At 35.0% G+C, this 27,523-nt stretch overlaps 1 protein-coding gene and 1 long non-coding RNA gene across 3 annotated transcripts; one reads left to right on the forward strand and one right to left on the reverse strand.

Annotated features, from left to right (window-relative positions):
* Positions 1–2,249: 2,249 nt before the first annotated feature.
* LOC135156877 (TNF receptor-associated factor 2-like) lies at positions 2,250–14,471 on the reverse strand. Of its 2 annotated transcripts, none has more exons than XM_064110648.1 (5): positions 14,397–14,471; positions 12,873–13,061; positions 9,171–9,234; positions 8,469–8,567; positions 2,250–4,728 (listed from the first exon to the last, which is right to left on the reverse strand). In XM_064110648.1, exons 2-5 carry the CDS (start codon positions 13,028–13,030, stop codon positions 4,534–4,536), a joined length of 516 nt encoding a protein of 171 aa, XP_063966718.1. In that variant the 5' UTR covers positions 13,031–13,061; positions 14,397–14,471; the 3' UTR covers positions 2,250–4,533. The 2 variants fall into 2 exon arrangements, with proteins under 2 accessions (XP_063966718.1, XP_063966719.1); XM_064110649.1 differs by lacking the exon at positions 14,397–14,471 and adding an exon at positions 14,323–14,371.
* LOC135156878 (uncharacterized) lies at positions 13,140–26,226 on the forward strand. The gene is made up of 2 exons (XR_010295921.1): positions 13,140–13,267; positions 23,010–26,226. It is a non-coding gene; the product is annotated as an uncharacterized LOC135156878 (long non-coding RNA).
* Positions 26,227–27,523: the final 1,297 nt, after the last annotated feature.

Here is a 27,523-nt window from a genome sequence, read left to right on the forward strand (position 1 = left end):
ATTGCTCCATGGTCGCACGTTACCTCCACGGAATTACCTCTCATCTCCCTTGTGTAGTACTATTACGAGTATTACTCTTACAATTTGTCATCACGAAGAATGTTGTGGGATTTACACACAAAAAAACCCCTGAAACATGAGTTATAATGAGGAGACATCGCCAGATGCCCCAGTAGCATAAACAAATAGATATTTCATTATTTTGTATACTTAATATTCTTTATTTTTTCTTACTATTATCCTCACCATGGTGGAAATTATATGGCTATATCAAGAAGCTCCATGCAATGACTAAACTATCGGAAATTGTTCGATGTTTATATAACAGTCGACGTACCTTCCCCTTATCAACACTCGGAAAAAAAACTTTCGAAAAAGGGCGCGCCAAATTTGACCTCGCTTTCCTGCTCAACGAAAATTACGATGCGAAGCCAGCTGGAGATCGTGATTTCGCCTCTGAAAAGTTAAGCATAAACAGCACACCCAGAACCACGTTTACGATCGGCGTTTTGAATCGGCGTTTGAAAACGCTGATTCTGTCCTCGCAATGGAAGCATAAACACACCCTAAGTTGATCAGAAAACCTCTTTTCTCACCCCTGAATCCTTGTGTAAATAGCTACAGGGCATGTTTTATTCTCATGATTGATTTCATTGTATCCATGATCTGATGTCAAAATCAAAGGGATCGTTTAAAAAGGGGAAGTTTTCTCTGGCATCAAATTGGTTTTAACGTTTAAAAAAATATAACAGACATATTAATGAAGGTTTCATAAAATAGAATTTCTTGTTTCGTTCTTTGATGTCTCATGTTGTTGTCATGTGATATACTTCAATATAAGTTCCATTCTCTTTAAAGGTAGATAACTGTGCCGAATTTTCAAAGAAACATTGAATATTGTGTTTGATGATACACTGGAAGGACAGATAAAATCATTTCAATTTTCAAGAAAGTGGTAGTTTATGGAATTTATATCACATGACATACCGGTACATGTACATTCATTGTTGAACTGCTCTAATGACATCAAGAAAATCAAAGATTAAAAAAAAATCATTAAACTGCATGATTGATGGATTTTTGCCAAATCTTCATCAATACTCTTCTTTTTCCTCTTTATATAAAAAATCCTAATGTCAGGGCTAGCTTCCATTTAGCTAAGACTATAAAAAAACGGCCTTTATCAGTTTCTCCTTCGAGATGCCACCATCAACTGTGCATTTTTATTCCCATGGTTTCAAAGTTCACTTCTATAAATGCAATACACCATTGTCATATAATAATCATAAATCATCAATGCCAAAATCAACAAGGTATTTCACAGTCATAGTCTACTAAAACAGACACCATAATGCAAAGTGAATTCAGATTTTTGAAAAAAAACAACAAAAACAAACTGGTCAAATATGTATGTTCCTACATGTTCTGCAGTAGTCTAAAGGTTGCGTAGATGGCATTCGTGCCCTAAATCACTGTAAACTTACAGGGTCTATATTTCAAAACTACCAGTATATTTTTCTAGAGTTCTGATTTCATATTTCAGTAAACAAACTATCTATATTCAAGGACTTTGGACCACTTTTGTAAATGTACTTGTACTAGGTACATGCATGATATCGCGTACGTGTACATAGGCCTATAATCTAAAATAGAAGATCTCTTTCTTGTTCAGAAAAAACCCATGGGGGTGTGTTGAATAAACATGTTTGTCTATGTGGTTTTAGATCAGAGATGAATCAGAGGAAAGGTACAATGCACTGAGTGCCACCCAGTCCCAGAAAAGTAAAATATATATATATATAGCCCTATGAGTGACAAAATAAACTCTGCAGATTAACATACATACTAATAAACAGATCAATTGCAGATGCCTCCTCCCCCCCCTCCTCTATATCACTCGCCTATATTATGTAGTTAAGTCTCCTATCCATTTTGAAAGGTGCATTGTAACATGAAATAATTCCACTTCACTTCATGGATGATGGAACAGGAATTTTATTGAATATCCAACACATTTATAATGAAATTAGGAATTAAGTCTACCTAGGAATGTGGGTGCGGTGGTGATTCCTCACAAATGATAATCAACAAAACCAAATAATATTCAAGCCTGAATGCTAAGAAATTGGTGTGGTGGTAGAGCCATAAGTTGGCAAAGTCTTGATGTCTTATGTGTACCTATATAATTAATTACCTATTGAACTTAATATAAATACTCTGCTTGTATGTGATTTTATTTTTTTAATTTTAATTTAATGTGATTTTACTTGAGTAAATAATTGTAGTTAAGTATATAGTTAAGTAGTTTATTTGTGTGTAAATTGTTATTTATATGTATTTATTTTTTTATTGTGCAGGGCCCCTTGGTAAAGCAGTTTTGTAACTGAAAGGGCTACCCTGCTGAAATAAAACGGAAATAAATAAATAATACAGGACATGCTAAAAGAATGTATATGTTATAAATGGTGAAAATTTCTCTCATTCATTTCCACTGTGAAAAAAGAATTAGACAGTTTTAGGGCAATCAGAAATTTGGCAAAGCAGTTGTGTTTCTCAACATGTGATATAAGATGCCATCCCCTATTCAAACAAATCATTTCTTTTGTTGAATTTACTTTTAAGTCACAATTTTTATTTTGAACACAAACCATTTACCTACATCATCATGCAGAAGATCTATAGTCAGTGAGGAAAAAAATTGAAAGGGAAATAAAATATGTAGGATTAATTCATGTTTTGATATATTTGAGGCGGATTTCGTCCAACTAATTATCCAAGTACTAATTACAATGGCTGTGAAGCAGGTCGTAGTCCTAATATGTCATATAGTTCTATGATGTGGCAGGATTGTTTTATAATAATAAGTTGGCCAAACTTGAATTGTAGATTTATTTTACAATTAAAAGGAAATTCAAATACATAGGTGGCTAACAGCACCTATAGTAGTTATAAATGGATGGATAAAGTATCGATTAATGAAAATTATGAAGGAGAGTCAATGAATGAATTCAAAATTATTTGTAAAACACAATGACGAACATGAATTTTTGATAATAAGGAGGGGGGGGGGGATAGGGTGCTTAATTTATATTTGAATATATGTACAGTATATGTGCATGTATGCATCACTCATTTTCCTCTGTGTCACAAGCAAAGAAAAAAAGACAAGGGACAATGATTTATAGGGGACCAAAATAAACACAGCAGCCAACAGGTACATTCTCTGCCACAATCAGCACTGATGAGTAATACAAATCAGAAAAAGGGGAAATGCCCATAGAGGTCAAGAGTGCTTTCTTTTTATATTAACCAATATTTTAATTCTTATCATGTAATCAAAGCAGCAGATGCTATGACGTCTCCAGCCCTCCAGGAAAAAAAAACAAATATTGCGTAACTGTTGATCAACACATTGCTGGAATACTACATGAAACTATCAAGTTCTATGCTGTCTGTCTGTATCCATTAACAGTCATTTGATACTTGGATGATCAATTTTATCACACATTTTAGTGTTAATCTATGATTCATTGGTATTTGGAATATTATAATTCAGCTGTTTCTGTTTATTGATTTGTATGGACATGGTAATAGCATCTTGATCTGAGCTGCCATTCCAAGAATAGGTAAGTGAAACTGATACATGTATTTTACCACATATTGCTGCCTCCTTTGATTCTTTGACGTGTTGCTAGGTAACCTGAGAATAATATCCCTTGGTATTGGGAGGTATTTTTACACAGGCGTTAATGTAATGTATAGATCTCAATTACTGATTAACCAACTTCAACTTTCGGTGTAAACCAAAGGTACATTCTATTTATAATTCTTTTAATGAGTATCATTTCCCACAAGCTATTTGTGAGCTTTCAATGATCCTCTTATCAAAGATATATTCATATTACTTTGTTTTCGATCTTTTTGTTTTATTGTTCATCGTACGTGTATATTGAGATTACTTAGATGTGATAAATACAATGGATGAAACGAAAAAAAGTCACTTTTTATTAAAGTGTATTCAGACCCTCATGATAAAATGTAAAGAGTGAGTAAGTTCTTTCAGGTACAACTTGGTTTCTGTGTGCATGTGTTCAAAATCAAATGCAAAAAGCCAAGTAACTTGATCTTCATTCATTAATATCATTATCTTTTTTTATTCTTTTTGAGGTATGGTATTAAGCTAAAGATTTTCCTTGGAGTTACATTTCATCTCCTTTTCTCAAAAAAACAAAACAAAACATGGGTCATGCAAGCTTTAGAATGATTACATCAAGATAAAAGCTGCTAGCAGCAAAATTTTCATCTTCATGCAAGTACCATTACTTTTTTTCTTTTTGGGTATGGTAATAGGCAAAGGGTTTTCCTTGGAGTTACATTTCATTTCTTTATCTCATTTTTAACAAACGTGGGTCATACAAGTTTTGGAATGAATGCATCAAGATACTAGTAAAAGCTGCCAGCAAGTTGTTGAATAGTTCCAATATAATTGGGTGGTAACTAGGCTTAAAATTATGTGACTAAAGGCCAGTTAGGCTAATATCCAATACTTACCCTCATACTGAGATGTACAATTTCTGCATGGTTTAGCCTAGCTTTCATGATAAGTATCATGGGACACCACTCGTCTGTTCGATGGACGTCAAGCGCTCGTTTCTCTGGCAGCCATTTCCCGCATCCAAACACCTTACATTGAATGCGTGCGACTCCGCCACAGTTCCGCTCATGATTCTAAAAGTAGTGGGGTTTTAAATCAAAAGTAGAAATAGAAAAATAGAAAATAACACACACTACTCAATGGAGATCCCTGCATAAAACTTCGATTTTGTCAAAGATAAGATGCACTGGTAGTTAAATGTAATTATTTCTATGTGATTATGTTTTGCGAAATGAATTGAAAGTTTGAAACCAAACTGTACATTTATATGGGGAGGGGGGGGGGGGCTTCCCCCATCACCATTTTTGGGGTTGGAGGGGGCAATTTCTCTTCTATGATGGTGACCCTTGATCTGTTTTCTTTCATTTCATTTTTTTTTGCTTGGCAGAAAATGTCTGTACACCACTGCTCCCCCGATCAAAACTGGATCCGCCCTATATTTATCTTGTCTAAAGACTCTAAACACATCTCTGATATTTAAATCTATCGTTTAACCTTGAATAATAAAATCACACTACAATGAACCTTATATTCTGAAAAAGGGAATGCCTACCCTGCACTATTCTGTCATGAGTACTCACAATAGATCATGTGACACCCATCCGCGACATGCATGACAAAATGGCGGCAAATGCATGCACGCGGACAATACAAGCTTTCGCATCCAGTGAATGTTGATTTTATTTCAATAATCTTTTGTCAAATTCTCACAATTTGTGGTATATTCTGGTAATGGACTATGAATGAATCAAGGTGAGTAACAATCACATTGCTATTTATGAAATTAATATTTGATATATTTTCTCTGATGCACTTTTATATTGATGCACGGAGATATTCACATGTGCTATGGATACTAAAGGCATGACCATGAATATATATGTACATGTATGTTCAAGGTTAGAGAGTATTCTATTTACACTTTAATTTCATAAAATGTCATTAAATTGTCATAGAAATCATAAAATGTCTTCATATTTCCTGAAATTTTCAAGCATAAATACATGTATCCACATGGGTTAATCTGATAAAAAATGTCCTGTTTTATTGGCTAAATGTAAATTAAGGGGTCCTATTTTCTAATATGAGGAGCTTACTGTACATGTATGTCCACCCTTCTTATTTTTTCATGTATATTTACACTTATGCTTGTCCAACATTATTTGATATATCCCCTAAATAGGAATGAGAAAAAGGATTTTGTCCCATGGATTACAGGTTTTTGTGGAATGAAGACAGCAAAATTATCCCAACCCACCCCTATAAATGGAGTAGACTCTAGGGAAGATTTCATAACTACCCCTGAAGAAAACACAGAAGACCTCCAGTTCAAGATCTACATGTAAGACCCTCAAAAGGGTCAAATATTCAGTAACATGAATATGGCACAAATGATCACCTAAAAGGGGTTGGGGAGAAGGGGGGGGGGGGGGTCTTCCTATTACAGTGCATTATTAGGTAAATATATTCAATTTATGATAAATAAAATTCCAAATGATGCATTATACATGGTCTAAATGGAATCGTGTATCCTATAGATCTGTTCAATCCTACATCAATTCATATTATTTGGGAAGCTAATGATATTATTCAATTGAAGCATGCCCATATCTTTTAACTGCATGTTCATCCAAAGTATATGCCCTCCAGCAGCATTCAATATACTATGAAAATAAAACTCAACTCAGAGCATTACAAAGTTGCACGCACACACCATTCATAGTTTTCCCGCTCAAACTGCTTAGTTCAGCGGAGAAAAAAATCCCCCACCAATCATATCACGGAATTCACCCATGTGTTGTAATGACCTTATTGCTTGACAAAAATGGCGGGAAGTGAACAACGGACTGTGGACCCATGACGGGTTTTTCCCAGAATCTGCTCTTCAAGGATCAAGTTCAAATTAACTATATCCCAGACAAGGGTAAGAATGGCCAAGTGATCATTAGAATACAAATAATTCTGATATAATCTTCATAAATCACAATGTTTGTGTTGTATACATGCTTTGTCAATTTTACAAGTACACACGCGTAAATGCATGTATGCACATTGTGCATGTACGAATTAAACCAAGTATCACTTTATGCTTGTAGCACAGGCAGTTTTATGCTTGCAAATGTCGAAGCTCTACATGTATCTTGCTAGGCACTACTGGTATTTTGTATTCTTTGCCATTAATTTCTGAAAATTTTTATGATACTCCATGAAAAATAATAACTACTTAGTCTGCTTGAGCCTTGAGGCTCATTGGCTGTGACAGGCCCATACACTGCCAGCATTGCCAAGACCACCTTTCGATTTCAATCTAGGGCGAGCCATGTAGATGCCTGGCTTACGAATTATGATATGTATATGGAACATAGAAGAAATGGTTATGAGCACACTACGGATCTGGTGTAAGAAACTAGATACATGTATAATAATACACCTACATTAATAGGATCTTGGTTTCTTTAGTTGTCTGTGGGGTATGGGTACATGTACATCTAGCCAACCTGACAAAGAAATTTATGGGCATTGTAGCTGATTGGAATCTAGATAGTGAGCAAGCTAGCTTGGTCAATGCTCTAGTAAAGAACAATCACTCATAGTACTACTTCAGAACACCCTACACATGCACACAGATGAACTGTAAAGTAAATCTCTCTTAGCGTATAAATACTACCACCACTGCTGCTGCTGCTGCTGCTGCTGCTGCTGCTGCTACTGCTACTACTACTGCTGCTGCTACTACTGCTGCTGCTCCGACTGCTGCTGCTCCGACTACTGCTGCTCCGACTACTATTACTACTTCTTCTACTACTACTACTACTACTACTACTACTGCTACTACTACTACTACTACTACTACTACTACTTCTACTACTACTACAACTACTACTACTACTGCTGCTGCTGCTACTACTTCTACTGCTACTACTACTACGACTACTACTGCTACTACTACTACTACTACTACTACTACTTCTACTACTACTACAACTACTACTACTACTGCTGCTGCTGCTACTACTTCTACTGCTACTACTACTACTACTACGACTACAACTTCTACTACTACTACTACTACTACTACTACTACTTCTACTACTACTACTACTACTACTACTACTACTACTACTACTACTTCTACTACTACTACAACTACTACTACTACTACTACTACTACTACTACTACTTCTACTACTACTACTACTACTACTACTACTACTACTACTACTACTACTACTACTACTACTACTACTACTACTACTACTACTACTACTACTACTACTACTACTACTACTACTACTTCTACTACTACTACTACTACTACTACTACTACTACTACTACTACTACTACTACTACTAATACTACTACTACTACTACTACTACTACTACTACTACTACTACTACTACTACTACTACTAGCACTACTACTACTACTTCTACTTCTAATAATAATAATATAGGCATTTGTATAGTGCAATCTATCTAGAAACAATCTATTCCGAGGCGTACATGTATTGTTATTATCATTATTACCCCGGCTTTACCTCGAGCTGCCTTTCAGCACTCATGCATTCATAGAATTTATCCTGCTGAGTACCCATTCACCTCCCCTGGGTTGAGTGCAGCACAATGTGGGCAAATTTCTTTCTGAAGGAAAACACGCCATGGCTGGGATTCAAACCTACGACCCTCTGTTTGAAAGGCAAGAGTCAGGACCACTGGACCACAACACCCCCATGCCACTATTTTTTTTCTTTATTAATATTATCATGATACGTGTAATTATTATCAGCAACATCATATTTTTTATTTTCTTACCTGAATATAATCAGTGTAGGACCCTTTCCAGCTACAATTTTTACACTTGCATGACTTAATCTTTTGTAGCCTCTTTTGAGCTGCCACATCAGGCTTTAACTGGAAGAAGAATTGTGGATGATTATTGCTAAAAGATAGAATGTTTGACTCGGCCGCGGCTTAAATCAAAGAATTATCAACATTAGCATGTGCAACAAGTGGTGAAACCAATCTCTTACAGTGGATGTTTGATTTATTTTTTTTTCTGTTACAATCATCATAAATTTATATAGATTTTGAGGATGAGTACAATTTACATGTATATATACTTTTCCACTAATCAGATGTCCAGGAAATATGACATCTATTTAGAGAAAATAAAATGTGGCTACCATGCCAACCCCTGATTAAAAAGATAGATAAGTCAACTTTGTTGAAAATTTAAGATTCCAGCTCTCTCCCCTTTAGAAGTTATAATTTTATAATAGAAAAAAAATATTATAACTTATCATATTATTAATACAATGTCACTTTTTGTTGATTCATAATAATGTTTAATGTCACAGCTCACAGCCCATTAACAATACACAGAGTACAACTTGATAGTGATAAAATAATGCATGAAATACCTCAATACCACTTCTAAAGTAGTAATGAATCTAGTGTCTAGTGTTTCTTTTTCATTTTTTTTAGGGGGGGGGGGATAACCTCAAAAACACATACCTCATTTAGCTTGAGCAGACAGTTGCATGTTGGACACAATACTTTGTCAATTGGTGGGAGGTCCCTAAACATTGAAGAAAGTGAGTGAAGTTTTAAGATGGCTATTTCTTAATATTTAATTTTGCAAAAAAAAAAGTCCTAACTTAGTATTCAATTTACATTGTTACCTGTTCACCTTCCCCTAATCTTTAGAACCCCTAATCCTTAGAAGAAAAAAATCTTCCTTATTCTGGTTGCCCATTCATGTATGTATAACATAGAAAAATTGGGACCTTTTGCATAAGTTGGTATTTTTATGTTATCTTTGTAATCAATCGGTGACACTACCTCCCATGTAAATACCGTAGTGTTCAACATCAATTAAATTCAAGGTTACTATTTATGTATTATATCATTGATAATTGAACTTGAAAGGGGACATTTCAGCTATAGCAAGCAGACTGATAGGTAAGTTACATTAATTGAAATTTTAAACAAAATTACTCGGTAAAAATTGTCTGGAAAAATCTGTAGTAAGTATGGATTGTAATCTATCTAAGACGTTGTTGAATGGAGGCCCGTGTAGAGGAGAGTCACCACCTTTGCACGTTAAGAACCTACTGCACCATTTGTGTAAGAGTAGGGGGAAACCCCGGTGTAGTGGTCCACCTGCACCCCCCCCCCATCAGTCATATCAAGAGGAGAGACCTGCGGATCATAGTGATTCAGTTTGGTTTTTGTCTCCCAGGCACAGGTGACGTCAAACAAATAATAATGATAATAATAAAAAAGGTTCATTTCCATCTTGGCTATGGAAAAGGTTTTGATTATTCTCTATAATCAAGTTCTTTATCAACAAAGAGATGTCACATCATAGACAAGCCTAACCCAGAATGAAGAATAAATTCCCCATTGATCCGGGTGAGGTGGTTTGTTAATTGTAGGAAAAAGTGTGCATGTAGGTCAACTAGTGATAATAGGATCAGATTTCACATGACAGGTTCAATTAGATATCTGGGGGGAAAACAAGGAGGATGTGGGTTTTTTTTCCTATGCAGTTTGGAGCCCCCCCCCCCTTTCAAGGCGGTAACCAGAAATAAGTTTAGCCTTAAACTCTCATTTACAATTTCAAGCCCCATGCTCTGTAAATTCATGGTCCGGAATCTGTTATAAAAAAATGTCATTGACCAGTATAGATTGAAAAACCTAAATTTTGCAACTTATTTAATGACATTGCTGACAATAGTTTGAATTTAATATCCAAAAATACCAATCATTAACTTTTTAGCTACCCCCCCCCCCTAAAAAAAAAGAAACATGGTTAAATAAGTGAATAAACAGGAGGGGAAAACATTAAATACAAAAAAAAATAAAAAATGATTAAAAAATAATGAAAATTAAATGTCAAAAATAGTTAATAAGGATAAGTGAAAAATTGATTAATCTCACTAAAGTTTGATTCAATTACATGTAGTGTTTTCTGGATGGAGCAAACTTTGTTTCCTGATCCAAGTAAACAGCAGTCTTGTAAAAAAAAACAGCATCTTGGATATCTTCAAAGGGTGCATCCTTCTCAGAAAAACTTCTCATTCAAAAAAAAATTATCTTTTCTTGAAGCCGTTGCCGTAGTTCAATAAACATAATAACAATAAACTGATATAAATACATCTCATAAATTCTTTCAGTAGTGTAAAACATGAAGGAGAAAAAAATGAAAATAATAACTCACTGTTGTTATGCTTTAGTAAAATACCTTTTGGCTTCTTCGGGCGAATAACAATCCTGAGGAAGGGGAGCCCCTTATAATGTTTGAGATTGTGCAGATTCTGTGTGCACTGAACTATGTCACTGAACTCTTGATAATATAATAATAATGATAATATTAATAATAATGATAATAACAATAATATCAAAAATAATAATGATAATAATAATAAGAAGAATAATAATGATATTAATAATAATAATAATAAAATATGAACTTGATCCTGTTTACAGGAATAATAATAATAATAATAATGATAATAATAATAATAATGATTAATAATAATGAACATAATTTGTATGGGAGTAAGGGGAAACCCTGGTGGACATGTAGGTATCCACCTGCACAACTTCAGTTATATCAATGAGTGATCTACTGTATATTGAATGATTTCATTCAGTTATTAGAACCGAATAGCATTTCTGTTAGTGGAAAAGAGCATATAACCCAAACCCTTGGTTGTCAAACAATAACTACGAAAGAAGTTCTACAACAAAACAGCACCTGTCACTAACAACAGTACCCCATGGAAAGGTTTACAATGGATCAATGGATCATGAGACCCCCCATGGAACATGTGCTAAATAAATTAGCATAGTCCCTCAATTGTATCTTGATATTTCAATTTTACAAAACTCTAAAAGAAAAGAATACATGTTATACAGGCATGATATTCCCCTCTGAAAAAAAATCTGAAAAGTAGCCAAGGGTAGCTATGTCCCCGCTGAAATCTGAGATGCCCGTTCGAGGTTACAAGCTCTTGCTTATTAAAGAAATCAAAAATGATTTTTCAAGGCGAGTCTGCATGATAGCTTTATCATTTGACTTAAAAAGGCAGTAAAAAAACAACATTCTTGGGAAAAGGATTTCACGTTTAAAAAAAATAAATAGACTTTTTTAAATATGAAAAAATTATTTTAAAAACAGAATTCTGATTATAGTCGGGAGAATCCTGGTTATAGCAAAATGGTATAACATTGCAACCTCTATAATGATTTTGAGGAAAATTATTCAGTCTGAGTGTTACACTGATGGACTATAAATGTTTAATAAGAGAATTTAATTGATCAATTCATTTTTTAAGATACTGATCATAAATAGTTGTATTTTTTGTCAGTTTGTTATAATTTGCATTTCCCCCTTTTATGCTCAATGTTTCAATCTGGTGTATTTAATTACATCATTTCCCAGTTTTGTAAAGGTGGCAGCACTAACAAGGATTTGCCTTTCTAGTAGTTGCCTCCTCATTCATTTATACAGTATGTACTCTTTCTTTTCAAATATTTTCCAGATTTTCATCAATATTGAATATCTTTAAAAAAAATTACATGTAATTTATGTTATTACCTTGTGTTTTTCTCTTTATTTTTATGAAGAATGGAATAAATACTATCAATCAATCAATCTTGAATGAGCAAAGCCACGAGATTTAATAGCAAAATCTGTTTCTGCTGCAAAAGGCATCTTTATTTCTTATAAAGACACTCTTCTTGTTTGTGCACAGTTGGATTTCTGTGAACAATTGTGATCTACCCAGATGTGAAATTGCAATATAGCCATTTGGGTTAATGAAAAAAACAAAGTGTAGATTGCTTCTAAAATTTGTCGAGTGGCGTTACTCAACTTAGTAATTTTTGTGTCATGCTATGAAAAAATTGAACCACTACTTAATAGGGTTCATGATCAAGTAAAGAATGTTATAATTTCACATTTAAAATCTCTGAGGAATTACCTCTATGCATTTTGAGGTCATATGAGCTCGCTCATGTAGAACAGTAGAACCCAATTGATCTGAACTTTACACAATAGTTAGTCAATTTAGGAATGCAACTGCTTTCGATCAATTTTTCTAACACCTATTTTTTAAAGATTTTTATAAAGAGCTTTTTATTTTTCTTTAAATACTCTTGATAATTGCAACACTGGTGAGACCCACTTCGATGTGAACAAAAAATTACCGGGTGAAAAGGACTGCCAGGCAACTCTTGCAGGACGGATGTCTGCAAGAGGCTGAAAGGGGGTCTCGGAGAGTGTACTTGCAGAGTTGACACTGACTCTCCTGGAAAACCAACGAGGGTTTCTTGTTTTCATTGAAGGTTAGCTCTGCACCTCCCATTCAAATTACACTTGTATCACAGAGTATTATTCTGAAAAGAGAAATAGGAAGTTGGTGATTATTCCTTCAAATATTTTGATATTTTGTCACACTTTGACTACGCACATAGGGTCAAATCAACAAACTGAAAATGGTAACCTGAACTTGATTGGCTGGCACATTCGTAAGCTCAAGCTGTGAAAGAAACATAACGACGTCGACCGATCGACGATCTATCAAATCACATTCAAGAAACTGGTAAGCTGATTGTTTAAGTAATTGTTAAAGTAATAATTTCTATTAAAATGCTTTGTTTTCGGTCAAAAGGGAGAATTAATGTAAGGAGTAATTGAAATGAAGAGTGTGCTAGCACACCCTTTCCTCCATAGATGCTGTATGTGTATAAAAAAGCATCGTGCGAAACACAGAAGTACAAGTCCTATGCTGGGAGACTTTAGTCACTTGAATCTAGTGTAGCAGGAGATCCAGCCAGGACCAGGTGCAGGGTTCTCTTCTCAGGTGTCTGGCTCAGGATAACAGAAAATGTTTAAAAACTCCTGCGAAACGGCAGATAATTGGGCATTTACCGGCATTATCCTGGTTTAAGGAGTCGACCGTGCATTTACACATAGACACGGGATTTGGGTAGATTGTGGTCTCAATTACTGTCTCAATAACTTGGAAAGGAAATTGTGAAAACAGAAATTATGCACTTACCACGATTATAATGGATGAAGGTCTATCGTGAGGCAGTATCCCGACATCGAGGCACAGACTGGAACCTCAAAAAACGAAACGTTCTCTCCTTCTACCCCAGTCTCGATCGGCCATTTTGTTATGAATTTTGAAAGAATTGGGAGAGGTATCGCGACAGAACTTTTTCATTTTTTTGAGGTTCCAGTCTGTGCCTCGATGTCAGGATACTGCCACACGATAGACCTTCCTCCATAATCGTGGCAAGTGCATAATTTCTGTTTCCACAATTTATTTTGCCAGATATTTTGACCATAATCTAACCTAGTCCCGTGAGTATGGGTAAATACACAGTGAGCTCCTGGGCGCCGGCCCGCTTTGCAGGCACCGGTCCCCCTACCACTTACCAGTATAGTACCGGTACCACTACCACTATGGTACTACCGGTACCACTGCCAGCATGACCAGTAAACTCAGGGAGTTCCGGCCCCAAAGCGAATTCGAAGCGGGCCGGAGCTCCCTGGGTTAGACCAGTACCGGTACCATATAAAAAAAACGTAGGCCTAGTATTAATTCATCCATGTTGCTTTAATTTGTATGAAATTTTTTGGCCCACTTACTCATGATGATAAGTAACATTAAATGGAATAATTGGTAACGAAGTTAGATAGCCTCGGCCCTATATGGAACTTACAAATCAAATTGTCACGTCGTATCGGCTGACGGTGGATAGCAGATTAGCTCTGTTGTTATGTTGTTCATTATATCTGGTAATATAGTACCGGTAGTACTATCAACAAAGAAGAAGAAAAAGCAACAACAAAAATAGTACTACGGTGCATATTTGCTGCATAATACTTACACATGCTTCAGTTTTATTCCATTTTGTTTCGTTTTCTTTCTTTTTTATTCGCTCTGAATAATTATAATAAAAAAAATACGTGGGGGGGGGGGGGGCATGAACCTGATACAATTCCCGCCATCCATTAGTATAAATTGTCTTCATTATAAAGTTGTAGTAGGTCCATGATATAGATTCAATAAATAAACCCCGGAATAAACCTTTAGAAAATTCAAACAAACATATATCCTATCATAATAAGTTTTGCTCATTTTCGGTAAGGACCCAGCTAACACAAAAACATTGTCGGGACAAAATATCATAAAAATGTTTGGTCAAACATCATTAAAATTTTTTTTTTTGCCTCCGACGAAGATTCTGCTAGGATCGAAAGCTTAGGCCCCTTTTTGACTTTATAATTTACTCCATTGGCTCTCTTTTATTAGATAAGCAGTTTTCAGCAGCTTCCTTTTGCCATCATTAAAATGTGTTAGGGACTGTTGAAATCAGTCATATGAAAATAATGAATGGTTTTCTCATCTATAAAACATTTTCCTAACGTTAAGCTGCAACATCAAAAAAGATTTTAAACACATTTTTCAATGTATTTTAATGTTGCAATGATATCTTTTTGATGTTTTAAGCACTGGCGTAAATCCGTGTTGATGGGTAGGGGCACTAGCGTACCTACGGGGGGGGGGGGGCAGGGGGGGCACTCTGACCCCCCTGACGAGATTTTGAAGAACCTTTTTTTTTTTTTTTTTTTTTTTTTTTTTTTGCTTGCTTGTCAATTTTTTTCTGGTACGAAAATCTTTATTTTGTATTGATGACCTTTTTTTTCTTTTTTTTTGCTTGTCAAATTTTTGGGCGTCCAAATTTGCCCCCCCTGTGGAAAATCCTAGGTACGCCACTGGGTAGGGGGATGACTGAAATATTTTGGCATCTTTTTTTGCAATCATGTTTTTAGATATGCAAGGAATTGTCATTGATATGTCCAAAGTTGCGTACCGTGGGTCACGGCATTGGGGGGGGGGGGCACAGCAAAATTTTTGAATGACTGAGTGAGTGACCTAATAGAGACATTTTAAGGACAATGTAATTAAACGGATATGTATCTTACTGATCAAATAAAGCGAGCGCGAAGCGCGAGCTGAAATTTTTTTATATTCACACCTAAAAAGGGACATTATAATCAAATCTGTGTAATCATGATAGGTACCTGTCTCGCTTAACAATGCGAGCGCGAAGCGCAGCTGAAAACTTAGATAATTCAGACCTGAAGTGGGGCATTCTAAGGTTTCTTTGTAGGAATTAACTAGGACCATACGTATTTCATTAACCAAATGATGCGAGCGCGAAGCGCGAGCTGAAAATTTTTGATATTCAGATCAGAAGAAGGGACATTTTAAGGACTGATTTTAGGAATTAATGAAGAGCAGACATATCTCACCAATCCACTAATGCGAACGTAATCACGGACAGGAAATGTTTCATTTATACGAAGACCTTAACATGGGGCAATCACTTTTGAGTCATGAAAAAGAAGCATATATGTCACTACATAAAACAATGATAACTCAAGTGCTAGGAAATATATTTGGTTTATATCGACTTGAAAACGGGATGTTTTAGTACAACAGGATTATATATCTCGTTAAACAGACAATGCGAGCACCAGGAACAATGAAGACGTAGGCCCTGGGCAAATTATGTTTCATAAAGTTATGATAAAAATGTTTCTTATGTAATGTAACTTAACATAATTATAATATAACATTATAATGAATAATATTTTCTTCTTTCCCACTACGTTTCTCTTCCTTTCTCCCTCCTTTCCCCCCTTTCCCCGTTTTTTTTTGGTCAGCCGATGGTGGGGATGTGCCCCCCATGTCCCCCGTAGTTACGCCACTGTATGTCCATATGGCAATACCCCTCCAATATTATTATCTTTTTTACCCCATTATGGTTTAATGGTTTTATTAGAGATTACATTAAAAAAAATTTGATATTGCATCTTAATCCCTTCCCAAAGACCCCAACATTGATGAATTGGAAGAAACGGGGGTTTCTCTTCAATGTTATAATAAGGACATAGGTATTTCGTTTGGAAATGGTGAACTGGCTGTTTATTTGCATTTTATGATTCAATAATATTATTTTATTTGTTATGCGGTATTTTTGGAAGAATTTTCACCAATAAAACAATTATCTCTTGTGATTTTTTTTTCATTTCTTTCGTAAAAAGTGGGGGGATGTTTGTACAGGCCATCCCCCCTCCTCGAAAAGTGGGGGGGGGGGATATATCCCCCATCCCCCCCGGGATATACGCCAGTGGTTTTAAGTTAATGTTCTAAAAACGTTTTTATTAATTTCTGAGACCGTACATTTTAACATAATTTAAACATGTTATTCTGATAATGTTAAGAAAATGTCGCAAAGATGATATCTTACTGATGTTTCAATTAAGTGAATGTTTTCAAAATGTTTTTCAAAATATTATTTGGTTTCAATTTCAAGTTCATCTTTACAACTCTATCCCACAACCCATATTATCTTATCCTAACATATTCTTATCCTAATCTTAAACTTATCCTACATCTATCCATTGAATCTTGCCATTGATTCCTATACATTTGACGACTTGTTGGCAGATTATGGTTAATAACAATTTTTCTATAATTAACCTTAAAATCATTGTCAAGTATTTTAAGAAAATGATATGGTAATCAAGCTACATACTTTTGTAAAACTTTTGATGGTGAAACGAGTACGTAAACATAATCACGTTAATTTTGTTACGTATATCTATATAAGCTGAAATTTTGGTCATTCACTGTTCTCATGAATGTTCATGACTGCTACATCCCAAAGTTGGCATAATATTTTCCCAAAATGTTTTCCCGACAATTATCGTTATTATGATGTCATAAAAACATAAAAGATGGTTTTCCTCAATTTCCAACTTTTTAAATGAAAATATCCCTATAATATTGTCAAAATATTTCATTATGACCTTTCTAGAACGTTTGATGTAATAATGTAATTATATATTTTTAAACATTTTGTTTTCATCATGTAATCAATATTTTCAAAATGAACTTTTTTAGAACGTTAATTTTAATGTGCCGTCATTACATGTTGATAACATTGAAAACAATTTTTACATTGAAAAGATGTTATTAAGATGTTTCTTTGATTTCTGAAAATAAATTATCATGAAAATGTAAAAAAATGGTTTTGTTTAACATGAATTCTTATTTATATACATGTAGGGTTTTGAAAAACGTAAAAATGATTTAAAATGCTGTTATCTTTTAAATCCTTTCTCGTGACCTTTAGAACGTTTAATGTTATTAAAGTAACATTCTAATAACATTTTAGAAGTGTTTTGTTTCTGAAAAAAATTCATTAATATGATATTATGAAAACGTTTTAAAGAATGTGTTTTGAATAAATTTGTGTTAATGTTTTGGGGAAAAAAAACTTTTTAAAGAATATTTAGCTAAAATATTTTGAGACTATATTTTCATACCTAATCTACAAACTTTAATGCTATATTATCAATAAATTTTACCAATGTTTTATAATGATATTTTTTTATATCCAATCACCATATATTTACCGTAAATATTATAGAGATGTTCCAGTAAAATATTTTGTTTCTGAAAACAAGTATGACATCATAAAAACATCAAAATAACGGTGTTTGTTGTACATTTCATTAGCACTTTGGGAAAACATTACAAAACTATTTTTAAAAAATGTTCATTATTTTAATAACATATTTTCATATTTTTAAGAGAACTATAATTAATGTCATTGTCATATCCAATGCATGACATTATAAAGATTTCAGTAAATATTTTTGTTCGTAAAACAAGGTTAAAATGATATTTAAAAAGTCAAAATAAGGATGTTTCTTGATACATTTTTAAAACATTTTTAAACATTATAAAAAATATTTCTAAGAAATGTTATTTGAGAAACTAGAAACATATTATAATGACATTTCGAGAATGTTTTATGTTATTGTCATCATATTCTAACAACATATTTTTAATGTTTTTTCACAATAAAATGTCTAACATTATAAAAACGATTTTAGTAAAGTGTACTTCTTCTGAAATAATGTTAAATCATAAAAACGTATCATTTTTCTCCTTTTTTAGTAAAAAATTCAAGAACGAATGATGTTATCGCTATAATGTTATACCAACCTTTTAAAATATCTTTAGATCCCATGTATAAATTTATAAAGATAGTAAAGTAAAGATAGTAAAAGAAAGTAAACCCAGCCGTTCCATAAAGAAAGTATCGTTTACATAACAAAATGAACAATTTTTATAACAAGTTTACCATCAGCCAATCAAATCAAAGGATTTTCAGTAGTTTTAAAATGTTATTGCAAATTTGTAATTATAACAAGAAACGGACCCTCAGATCGATGCCCAGATTTGGCCCAGATGCATAATACGCTTTCATCATCAAGCCTGACCTAATTTCGACGCCGCCGCACTTTTCAGAAAAATTGCGCGGGCTTAAAAACCTGGACATTCTAGGCACATTTTTAGGATGGGTATATAAACAATCGATGCTAGTGCGAAGCGCGAGCTAAATTTTTTTTTATATTCTGACCTAACAATTAAGATATTCTAAACATATGGTGATCATGAACAGGATGGGTATTTAACAAATTATTTTATGCGAGCGCAAAGCGCTAGCTTTATGTCCACTTTAACACAAAGTTTATTTGGATAAAAAGAGAAAAATCCAACAAGCATAACACTGAAAATTTCATCAAAATCGGATGTGAAATAAGAAAGTTATGACATTTTTAAGTTTCGCTTTATTTCACAAACAGTTATAATCACATCCTAGTCGGTATGCAAATGAGGATACTGATGACGTCATCCACTCACTATTTCTTTTGTATTTTATTTTATGAAATATGAAATATTCTTATTTTCTCTTCATTGTCAACTGAAACAACGGGTATTTCCTCCATGAACATGTGGAATTAGCATTGTTTAATACTATATGATTCAGTCAAGTTGGTCCTTATTGTCAAATCTGCAAAGAATGAAATATTGTATAACTTAAACAATAGAAAACAAAAGAAATAGTGAGTGAGGGACATCATCGACCGTGTCATTTGCATGTCACCGAGTTGTGCATATCAATGTTTTGTAAAAATAAGCGTAACTTTGAAATGTCATAACTTTGTTATTTTACATCCGATTTTGATGAAATTTTCAGCGTTATGCTTGTTTGATTTTTCTCTATTTATTCAAATCAACATTTTACTGGGGTGGACTTGACCTCTAAAATTGTTGATATATTCCCACCCAAAACTGGTCATTATCTATTTTGTAACCGTGAAAAGGATTGGAATCTATTTTTAAAAAATTAACTGCGAGCGCGAAGCGCTAGCTGAAAATTTTTGCCTTAAATTCATGATCCTATAAAGCACTTTCTGTAATCATGAACAAGATGCTTGGGCATCTAATTGCGAGCGTGAAGCGCGAATTGAATTTGTTTTATATTCCGACCCAAAACTGGACATTACTGAACAGGATGAATATATCTAAACATTGATGCGAGCGCGAAGCGAGAGCTGAAATCTTTTGATATTCTGACCGAAAATTTAGTCATTTAAGTATAAGCATTTTTGGTAATCATGAACAGAATGAGGAACTGACATTACACGTTATGCGAGCGCGAAGCGTGAGCTGAAAATTTTCGATATTTGGACCCAAACCATGAACAGGATCGTCACCTTATACTCAACAATAAATGCGAGCGCGAAGAGCGAGATGAAAATTTTTGATATTCTGACCTTAAATTTGGACTTTCTAAGCACTTTTGGTAATCATGAACAAGATGGGCATCTCACCATGCAAGCATTAAATTGATGCAAGCAAACATGATTTTGGCGCCCCCCATGTGAAACATGAATTTGGCACCACCCGGTCAAACATCAAATTGGCGCCCCAAAGATCGAATGTGAATTTGGCGCCCTCTCCTTATAGGTTGAACATGAATTTGGCGCCCAGGTACAAACATCAAATTGGCGCCCCAGGACAAACATTAATTCGGCGCCCATAGGTTGAACATCAATTCGGCACCTTCTAAGTTTAACATCAATTAAACACCACCCCTGGTTTAAATATCAATTTGGCGCCCGCCCCTATATCGAACTTCAATACGGCGCCCCAAGGTCGAACATCAATTCGGCACCACCCTTAATTATATATCGAACATCAAATCGGCGCCTTCCCTATGTCGAATATCAATTCGGCGCCCCCTAGGTTGAATATCGATTCGGCGTCCCCCTATGTTGAAAAACGATACGGCACCCCCCTAGTTCGAACATCAAATTGGCGCCCCAGGACGAACATCAATTCGGTGCCCGTAGGTCAAACATCAATTCGGCACCCCTCCCCCTTGGTCGAACATTAATTCGGCGCCCCCTATGTCAAACAACAATTTAGCGCCCCTAGGTCAAAGCATCAGTTCGGCAGCCCTACCCCGTAGTTTGAACCTCGATTCGGCGCCCTATATATCATGTCGAACATCAATTGGGCACGCCCGCCCCCAGTCGAATATCAATTCAACGCCCCTATATCGAGCATCGATTCGACGCCGCTGGGTAGAACATACATTCGGCGCCCCTTTGTCGTACATCAGTTCGGCGCCCCTAGGTCGAACATCAATTCGGCGCTCCCCCCCCCCACCCATGTCGGACATAAATTTCGCACTTCTTTTTCTCCTTCTCTTCTTCTTTCTCTCCTTTTTTTTCTCCCCTCTTATTTTTCTCTTTTCTTCCTCGTTTTGGCGCCCCTTTTTCGCCTACCCGGGGGCCCGACCCTCAAAATGGGGGCATGATCATTTCTTTTGTGGTTTATTACACTCCTATAACATTTAATATATCAATTTATTCAAGAATTGAAGCGAGCGGGAAGCGCGAGCTAAACTTTTTAATATTCTGACCAGAAAAAGAACGTGTTCAAGACTGCATTTATTAGTGACTCATGAATAGGATAGGGGAAGGCGGGGTAAGTTGAGCATAGGGGCAAGTTGAGCCACCACCCCCAGGCTAATAATGAATGAGTCAGACATTGTGGTGGTGTCATTTATTGATGACCCATTGCATAACCCTCAACCCCACCACATTGTTTTCAACTTTGAAACAAAAAGTACTTTTTAAGAGGGAAAAATACGAATTTCAGCCAAAAAAGTAAAAAAGGGTGTGAAATAGATAAGTGTTTTTTACCCACACACATCTTTAAATATATTATAGAAATAAGAACAATATTGTTAGTCCAGGTATGGATTCTCACTTTTGTCATAGTCTTTTACATGATGGATGCATAAGAAATGTGTGGATGTGAATATATCGCAAAAAGTTCAGACGGGGCTAATATAAGCCAACCAGCATGCGGCAAGTTGAGCCATAGTAACTCTTATGGTAATATATAAAAGAAAAAATTAAAAACATAAAAAGCCATTGATATGCAGGCAGAAAGGAGCAAATTCACATGACAGTTCTTTTACTTTTAGAAGATGTTAGTATTTACAGAGAATTAGCAAGTGAAAAGACTTTAAATGAAAAATTGACATCCTGGTTCTCCCGCATACATTTTGTACATAGTTTTTGTGGCTCAACTTACCCCAGACAGTGGCACAACTTACCCCACAGATGGGGCAAGTTGAGCCATTTGACATCAGTTTTTTCAAAGGTCACAACGATTTTCAGTGTGGGGGTAGAAAGGTATATATAGGTGAAAAATATTTCCCAAGAATCAAACTTAAAGGCAAGGTACTTATTTCTACAATATTACTAGTCATATCAATTCTAACATGCAAAATGCAAAAAGTGTCACAACTTACCCCGCCTTCCCCTACCTATCTCATTAATCGAATAATGCGAGCGCGAGCTGGAAATTTGTGATATACCAAACTGAGAACTGGACATTCTAAACACTTTTGTAACCAGGAACAGTATACCTTACTAAACAATAACTGATGCGAGCGCGGAACGAGAGCCAAAAATTGTGATATTCCACCCTGAAAACAAGACATTCTAAGCAATTTTGTATCCATGACCAGGATTACCATCTTACTAGACAATAATTGATGCGAGCGCAAAGCCCGAGCCAAAAAATGTTTGATTTTCTTTCCCCAAAAATGTATTATGTTTTACCTTTAAAAGTTTATAAATTTCATTTTGGAAAAGGGCACAATAAATTTTCATTTTGAAAAAGCCAGGGCATTTTCCATTTTGAAAAGTGAATTTCGTTTCTACGGGGAATGGGGAGGGGGTGCCGTGCAAGTGCCCCCTCCGCTGGATCTGCCCCTGGAAGCCCCCCCCCCCCCCCCCCGTTCTGCAGCCCATGTCAAAGTGTGTAAAATGCTGTAAAGAATCACGCTCTTTTGTTTTTCATTTTTGTCTTTTTTGATACCCAGATCAGGATGAAGGATCTCGACGTTCATCTCCTTTGACAGTTCATCATGCTGATTGGAAGCTCAGAAAGAACTTCTTTCATATGTTGATCGTTCCTTTGAAATAACAAGCCACGACACACTCCCTGATCGACGACTTGTCGATGCTGGCACTTCTGACTACGGTTCCTTGAAGCAATTATCTTGAAGTTCTGGATCCTTTGCGTAATCCGTGCGTGTGTGAGGGTGTGTGTGTGCTGTGGGGGGCGGCTGGCGGAGGCGGTGGACAAAGAAAACAGCGATTATGGAATGTCTTAAGAGTACTTTTCGTTACTTTATCGTGACTTTATGTTCAAGGTATAGGCCGCCTATTACACGGGCGACTGTCCCCCTTTTAAAATGTAATATAAAAAAAGAGAAACACTCGAGAAAAACGTTGATAAAAAAGGAATAAACATGAAAAAAGGGGGAAAGAAAAGTGAAAAAGAGATGGAGGTCTGGATCTTGTTAGTGGATACTTAAGCCATTTTCATTTTTTTTGGGTGGGGGTAAGGCGGGTTTGAACCTCATCCCTCCACATAATTCACACCTGTGTCTCGTAACACAAAGGATACCGATTAATCACTAAATTATGAAATAAAATGGTTCCGAGTCAGTCTACGAAGCAAAATACGCATGCAGCCATGTGGCAACGATGTCTTGAAAGGTCATTATTTTCATTAAGCGATTAATCGTTATAACCTCTGTGTTACGGGGGTACTGACGGTATTCTCTGCCTTTTCTAAAGTATTGGAGTTCTTGGAACATGTCATTTTATATTACAAAAATGTATAGACCTTATAGGCATTTGTTTGAAAATAGGGTATCATGAAACAGTTCTTTCAACACAAATGTCACGGAACTTACGAATGTTATTGCTGCCTCCCATTTTTAATGTCCTATGTCAACAATCGTTATTTACAGTGGTACATTATTTTCACTTTTGATCAGATCTGTATAGATGATTATTACGTATAAAGTCTGTGTACATGAAACGGTGATATACAAAACGCATAAGCTATTTGGAATGATTTCCGTAGGCCTATGTTCTACATGTATATTTACATCATTGAAATTTTCGGGGAATCCCCATAGACAAACGCGATGCGAGCCGGGGTATCCCCCCAAGAGCATATAAAATTCTAAGTACCCACTGGTACTGTGAGACAATTCCTTGATATTATAATAAAACTGGCCTTTGCTGTTTTTCTCCCGCCTCACCTTTACTTAATCATTTTCAAGTCAGGGGAATACCAAAGGTCATGTTATAAACCCAAAACTCTATGGTTCCTTTTCAGTTTCAGTTTATTTCTTACAACAATTCACTAAAATGTTTTGAAACATGTATGTCCTCTCATAAAAAATACCCGATCTTGCGAAAGACTATCAAGGGTGTGTTCAGTGTCGGTTTCCAAATTTAAACGGCAACATGAATCTTGATTGAAAACGTGATTACAAAAACGCGGATATAACGAGAAACAATTAAAGGATGTGTTTACTCTCCTCCATTCCCGGTTGTAAAAGTAAACGTCTTTCATCAAAACACGATTTCGGAGAAAATTCAAAAGTCGAAAAAGAACACCTCAGATTTTAGGACCTTTAACATCGCGATTGTGACATTGAACACGATGTCAATTTAAGTGAACTTATATGTACAAGGATGTACAGATGTCATCGCGTTGCCAATAGGAGGAGCTACTATAGCAAGAGCGATGTAAATGCACATCTAACTTTCTTATAATTTATTCAATGTTTATTTGTTATTATTTGTTATTTATTTATTGGTACATATGCACATAAAAATTGACCAGCAGCACATGCTGAAAGGGTCAATTTACAAAAATTCAATAACAAGTACAATAACAAGGCAAATGAACAAAAACGTAATTACAGTATTCTATATCAAAACTTTATTAAACCTTCATTGATTTATTTCTTTTGTTTTAATTCAACCGATTAAAGGGGTTTTATTTTCCTTTAACCAATTACTGATATTTTTCTCTATCCATCTTGGTGGTGGAAATACACATCACATTTTTTTGAAGTATGACAGGAGAAACAGGGTTTGGTTTTCTGGGGTTGGGGGTTGGAATCATAACACGTCATGATACTTGGAAACCTCTGCCCCCTTTATTATTCAGACGATATTTTCTTCTTGCCATATACCAGAATCTGGCGCACACGTTGATTTTTTTGGGGGAAATATCTAAATCTCATTTACGATTCCATGATATGTTTTGAAAAAAAAGATAGGTACAAAATTGTATCTATCCAAAGTATAACCGTTTTCATTTTTGTATATGTAGCATCGTTTACCTTTGCAACTCAAAGGGATATTCATACCTCAGTGCATTTCTGTCGGACCTGTCTTCATTGTTTCCCCCCCCTAAATTTCGTATTTATTGGTTCACAGGAGCGCTGCCTGAGGGGCAAGACGACCTATAAGGGCGACTTATTTTCATTTTTTTAATTGAACTTTGACTGAGTTTATATTCATGAATCCAAGCCTGCATTTACCAAGTTTACAAGACCTAGATCCCTACTTATGTACTCTCCTTTCTCCCGTCTACCCCTTTTCTTCCCTTTGTCCCCCCTTCCACTATTTGAAGAACCATGGGGGTGATCACCCCTGTCCCTGTAGTGCCGCCCATGTGTATTCATTTTATATTTGTGTTCAGTAGCATTATGACCAATATGTCCTAAAGAGCATAATGGCAAAACGACTTAAAGGTGTACGTCATTTTTTTTCTTCAATTCAATAGTATGGGCGCTATCTCCATATTCTTTTTCACTACATTAAAATTTATAGGAGCGGTCGCCCCCTCACTTAGGTTAACACCCAGACTCGCTTGCTATTAATAAATGACACACAATGAGTCAAGCTACACCTTTAGATTGTCCTTCTTCCCATTATAAAATCATTGTATAAATTCCCAAATTTCCGATATCGTAACAATTCAAATATTAAACTGGGAGAAAAATGTTTGTTTGAAGTATGATGAAATGGCATTCTTTTTTTATTTTTAACCTTTACATAAATATGCATTTTTGGTAATATTGCAGCCATAACATATTTCTTCAAGATGACATAGATTACTGAAATGGTTCAGATGTACTCCTATAGTATTTAGGCCTATATAGATTTTTTAATGTCATATTTCATATATTTTGATGTAGAAATAAAATAGACCAACAAAATTAACTCAGATGTGTTTGTGCGATTTGTATTATTTTATTCTTGTTTGTTTGTTTACAGAGAGATCATTCTATCTCATAGTGTGCTGTACAAAACAAAATATCAGGAACATATTCCGTCTCCCCCTCCCCGATCTCGATCACAATGTCAGCGTACATAATCACCCATGCAAGAACCTAATCTAATATTGTTAATGATTTTTCAAAAACTATTTGAATTATTTACAATTAATTATGTTAATTGATTATTGCCAAAGAATTAGGCTGTAAATCTATTATTAAAGTTCCTAAATTACTGAATTGTGATCTATATTTCTTTTTAGGATTTACTCCAGGCTGAATATATGATTTGATTAGATGAAAAATAAGACAAACAAAGTACTGAAAAATTTCATCCAAATCGGACAAGGAATAACAAACTCATTAAATTTTAAAATTTGCATTATTAAGGTAAATATGCATTTATTCGTGAATATGCAAAGTACGAGATGATAATGTCATATCCCCACTTATTCTTTTGTATTTTAGTATACATTAAACATTTTTTAATTCAAATTCTGTTCATCAAAAATGAAAAAAAAGTGGATTGACAGCTGATTTCATTTGTAAGATATTCATTGTTGCAAATCATTTTGTAACAAAGGAGACATCCACATATATGAAAATATGTAATCATCATGATAATCATGTAAAAACATAAGAAGAAATGAAAGTGGGGATATGACATCATTAGTCCAAATAATGAATATACATATAACTATATATTTATAACTGTTTTCACAAAATATTGCTTAAATTAAAAAATGTATAAATTCGTTATTTGTAATCATATTTTGATGAGATATTCAAAGTTCTGCTCGGTGAATTTTACTTTATTTGAATCATGACGGTCTTAATTCTCATGTACAAAGTAACTGGTTTTTATTTCTTATGTATTTTATCGTTCCTAGACTTTCTTATTTCCGATGGAAAATTCGTTCGCGAATTAATTTATAACTTTGTGTTCGAATTTGGGGTGGATTTGTTAATTAAAATCATGTCTTGAGTAATTTAGGTCTGACATGCACTTGCAAAATGTTGCGTAGGCCTAATCTGACTTCGGAATTAATTACGTATTAAATTTAGAAGAAAAATGAAACGTCGCAACGTGGGCATTTCATGGGATTTTTCGGAAAAAAGTGGAATAATTTAAAAGTTCATCATCATCATCATCATCATCACCACCACCACCACCATCACCATCATCATCATTATGTATCATCTTTATCCTCAGCATCATACATCACATCATGGCCATTGCCACC

This window comes from Lytechinus pictus, chromosome 15, assembly GCF_037042905.1.
Source record: "Lytechinus pictus isolate F3 Inbred chromosome 15, Lp3.0, whole genome shotgun sequence".
Classification (NCBI taxonomy): Eukaryota; Metazoa; Echinodermata; class Echinoidea; order Temnopleuroida; family Toxopneustidae; genus Lytechinus; species Lytechinus pictus.

Bases quoted from the DNA above. Each gene is read 5' to 3' on its own strand.
- LOC135156877 (XM_064110648.1), bottom strand. From the start codon at position 13,030: ATGGGAGGTGCAGAGCTAACCTTCAATGAAAACAAGAAACCCTCGTTG. The intron at 8,568-9,170 runs GTATGTGTTTTT...TTCTTCTTCCAG, and splicing joins GTCTGCTCAAGCTAAATGAG to TTAAAGCCTGATGTGGCAGC. The intron at 4,729-8,468 runs GTAAGAAAATAA...CACTACTTTTAG, and splicing joins CCTACACTGATTATATTCAG to AATCATGAGCGGAACTGTGG.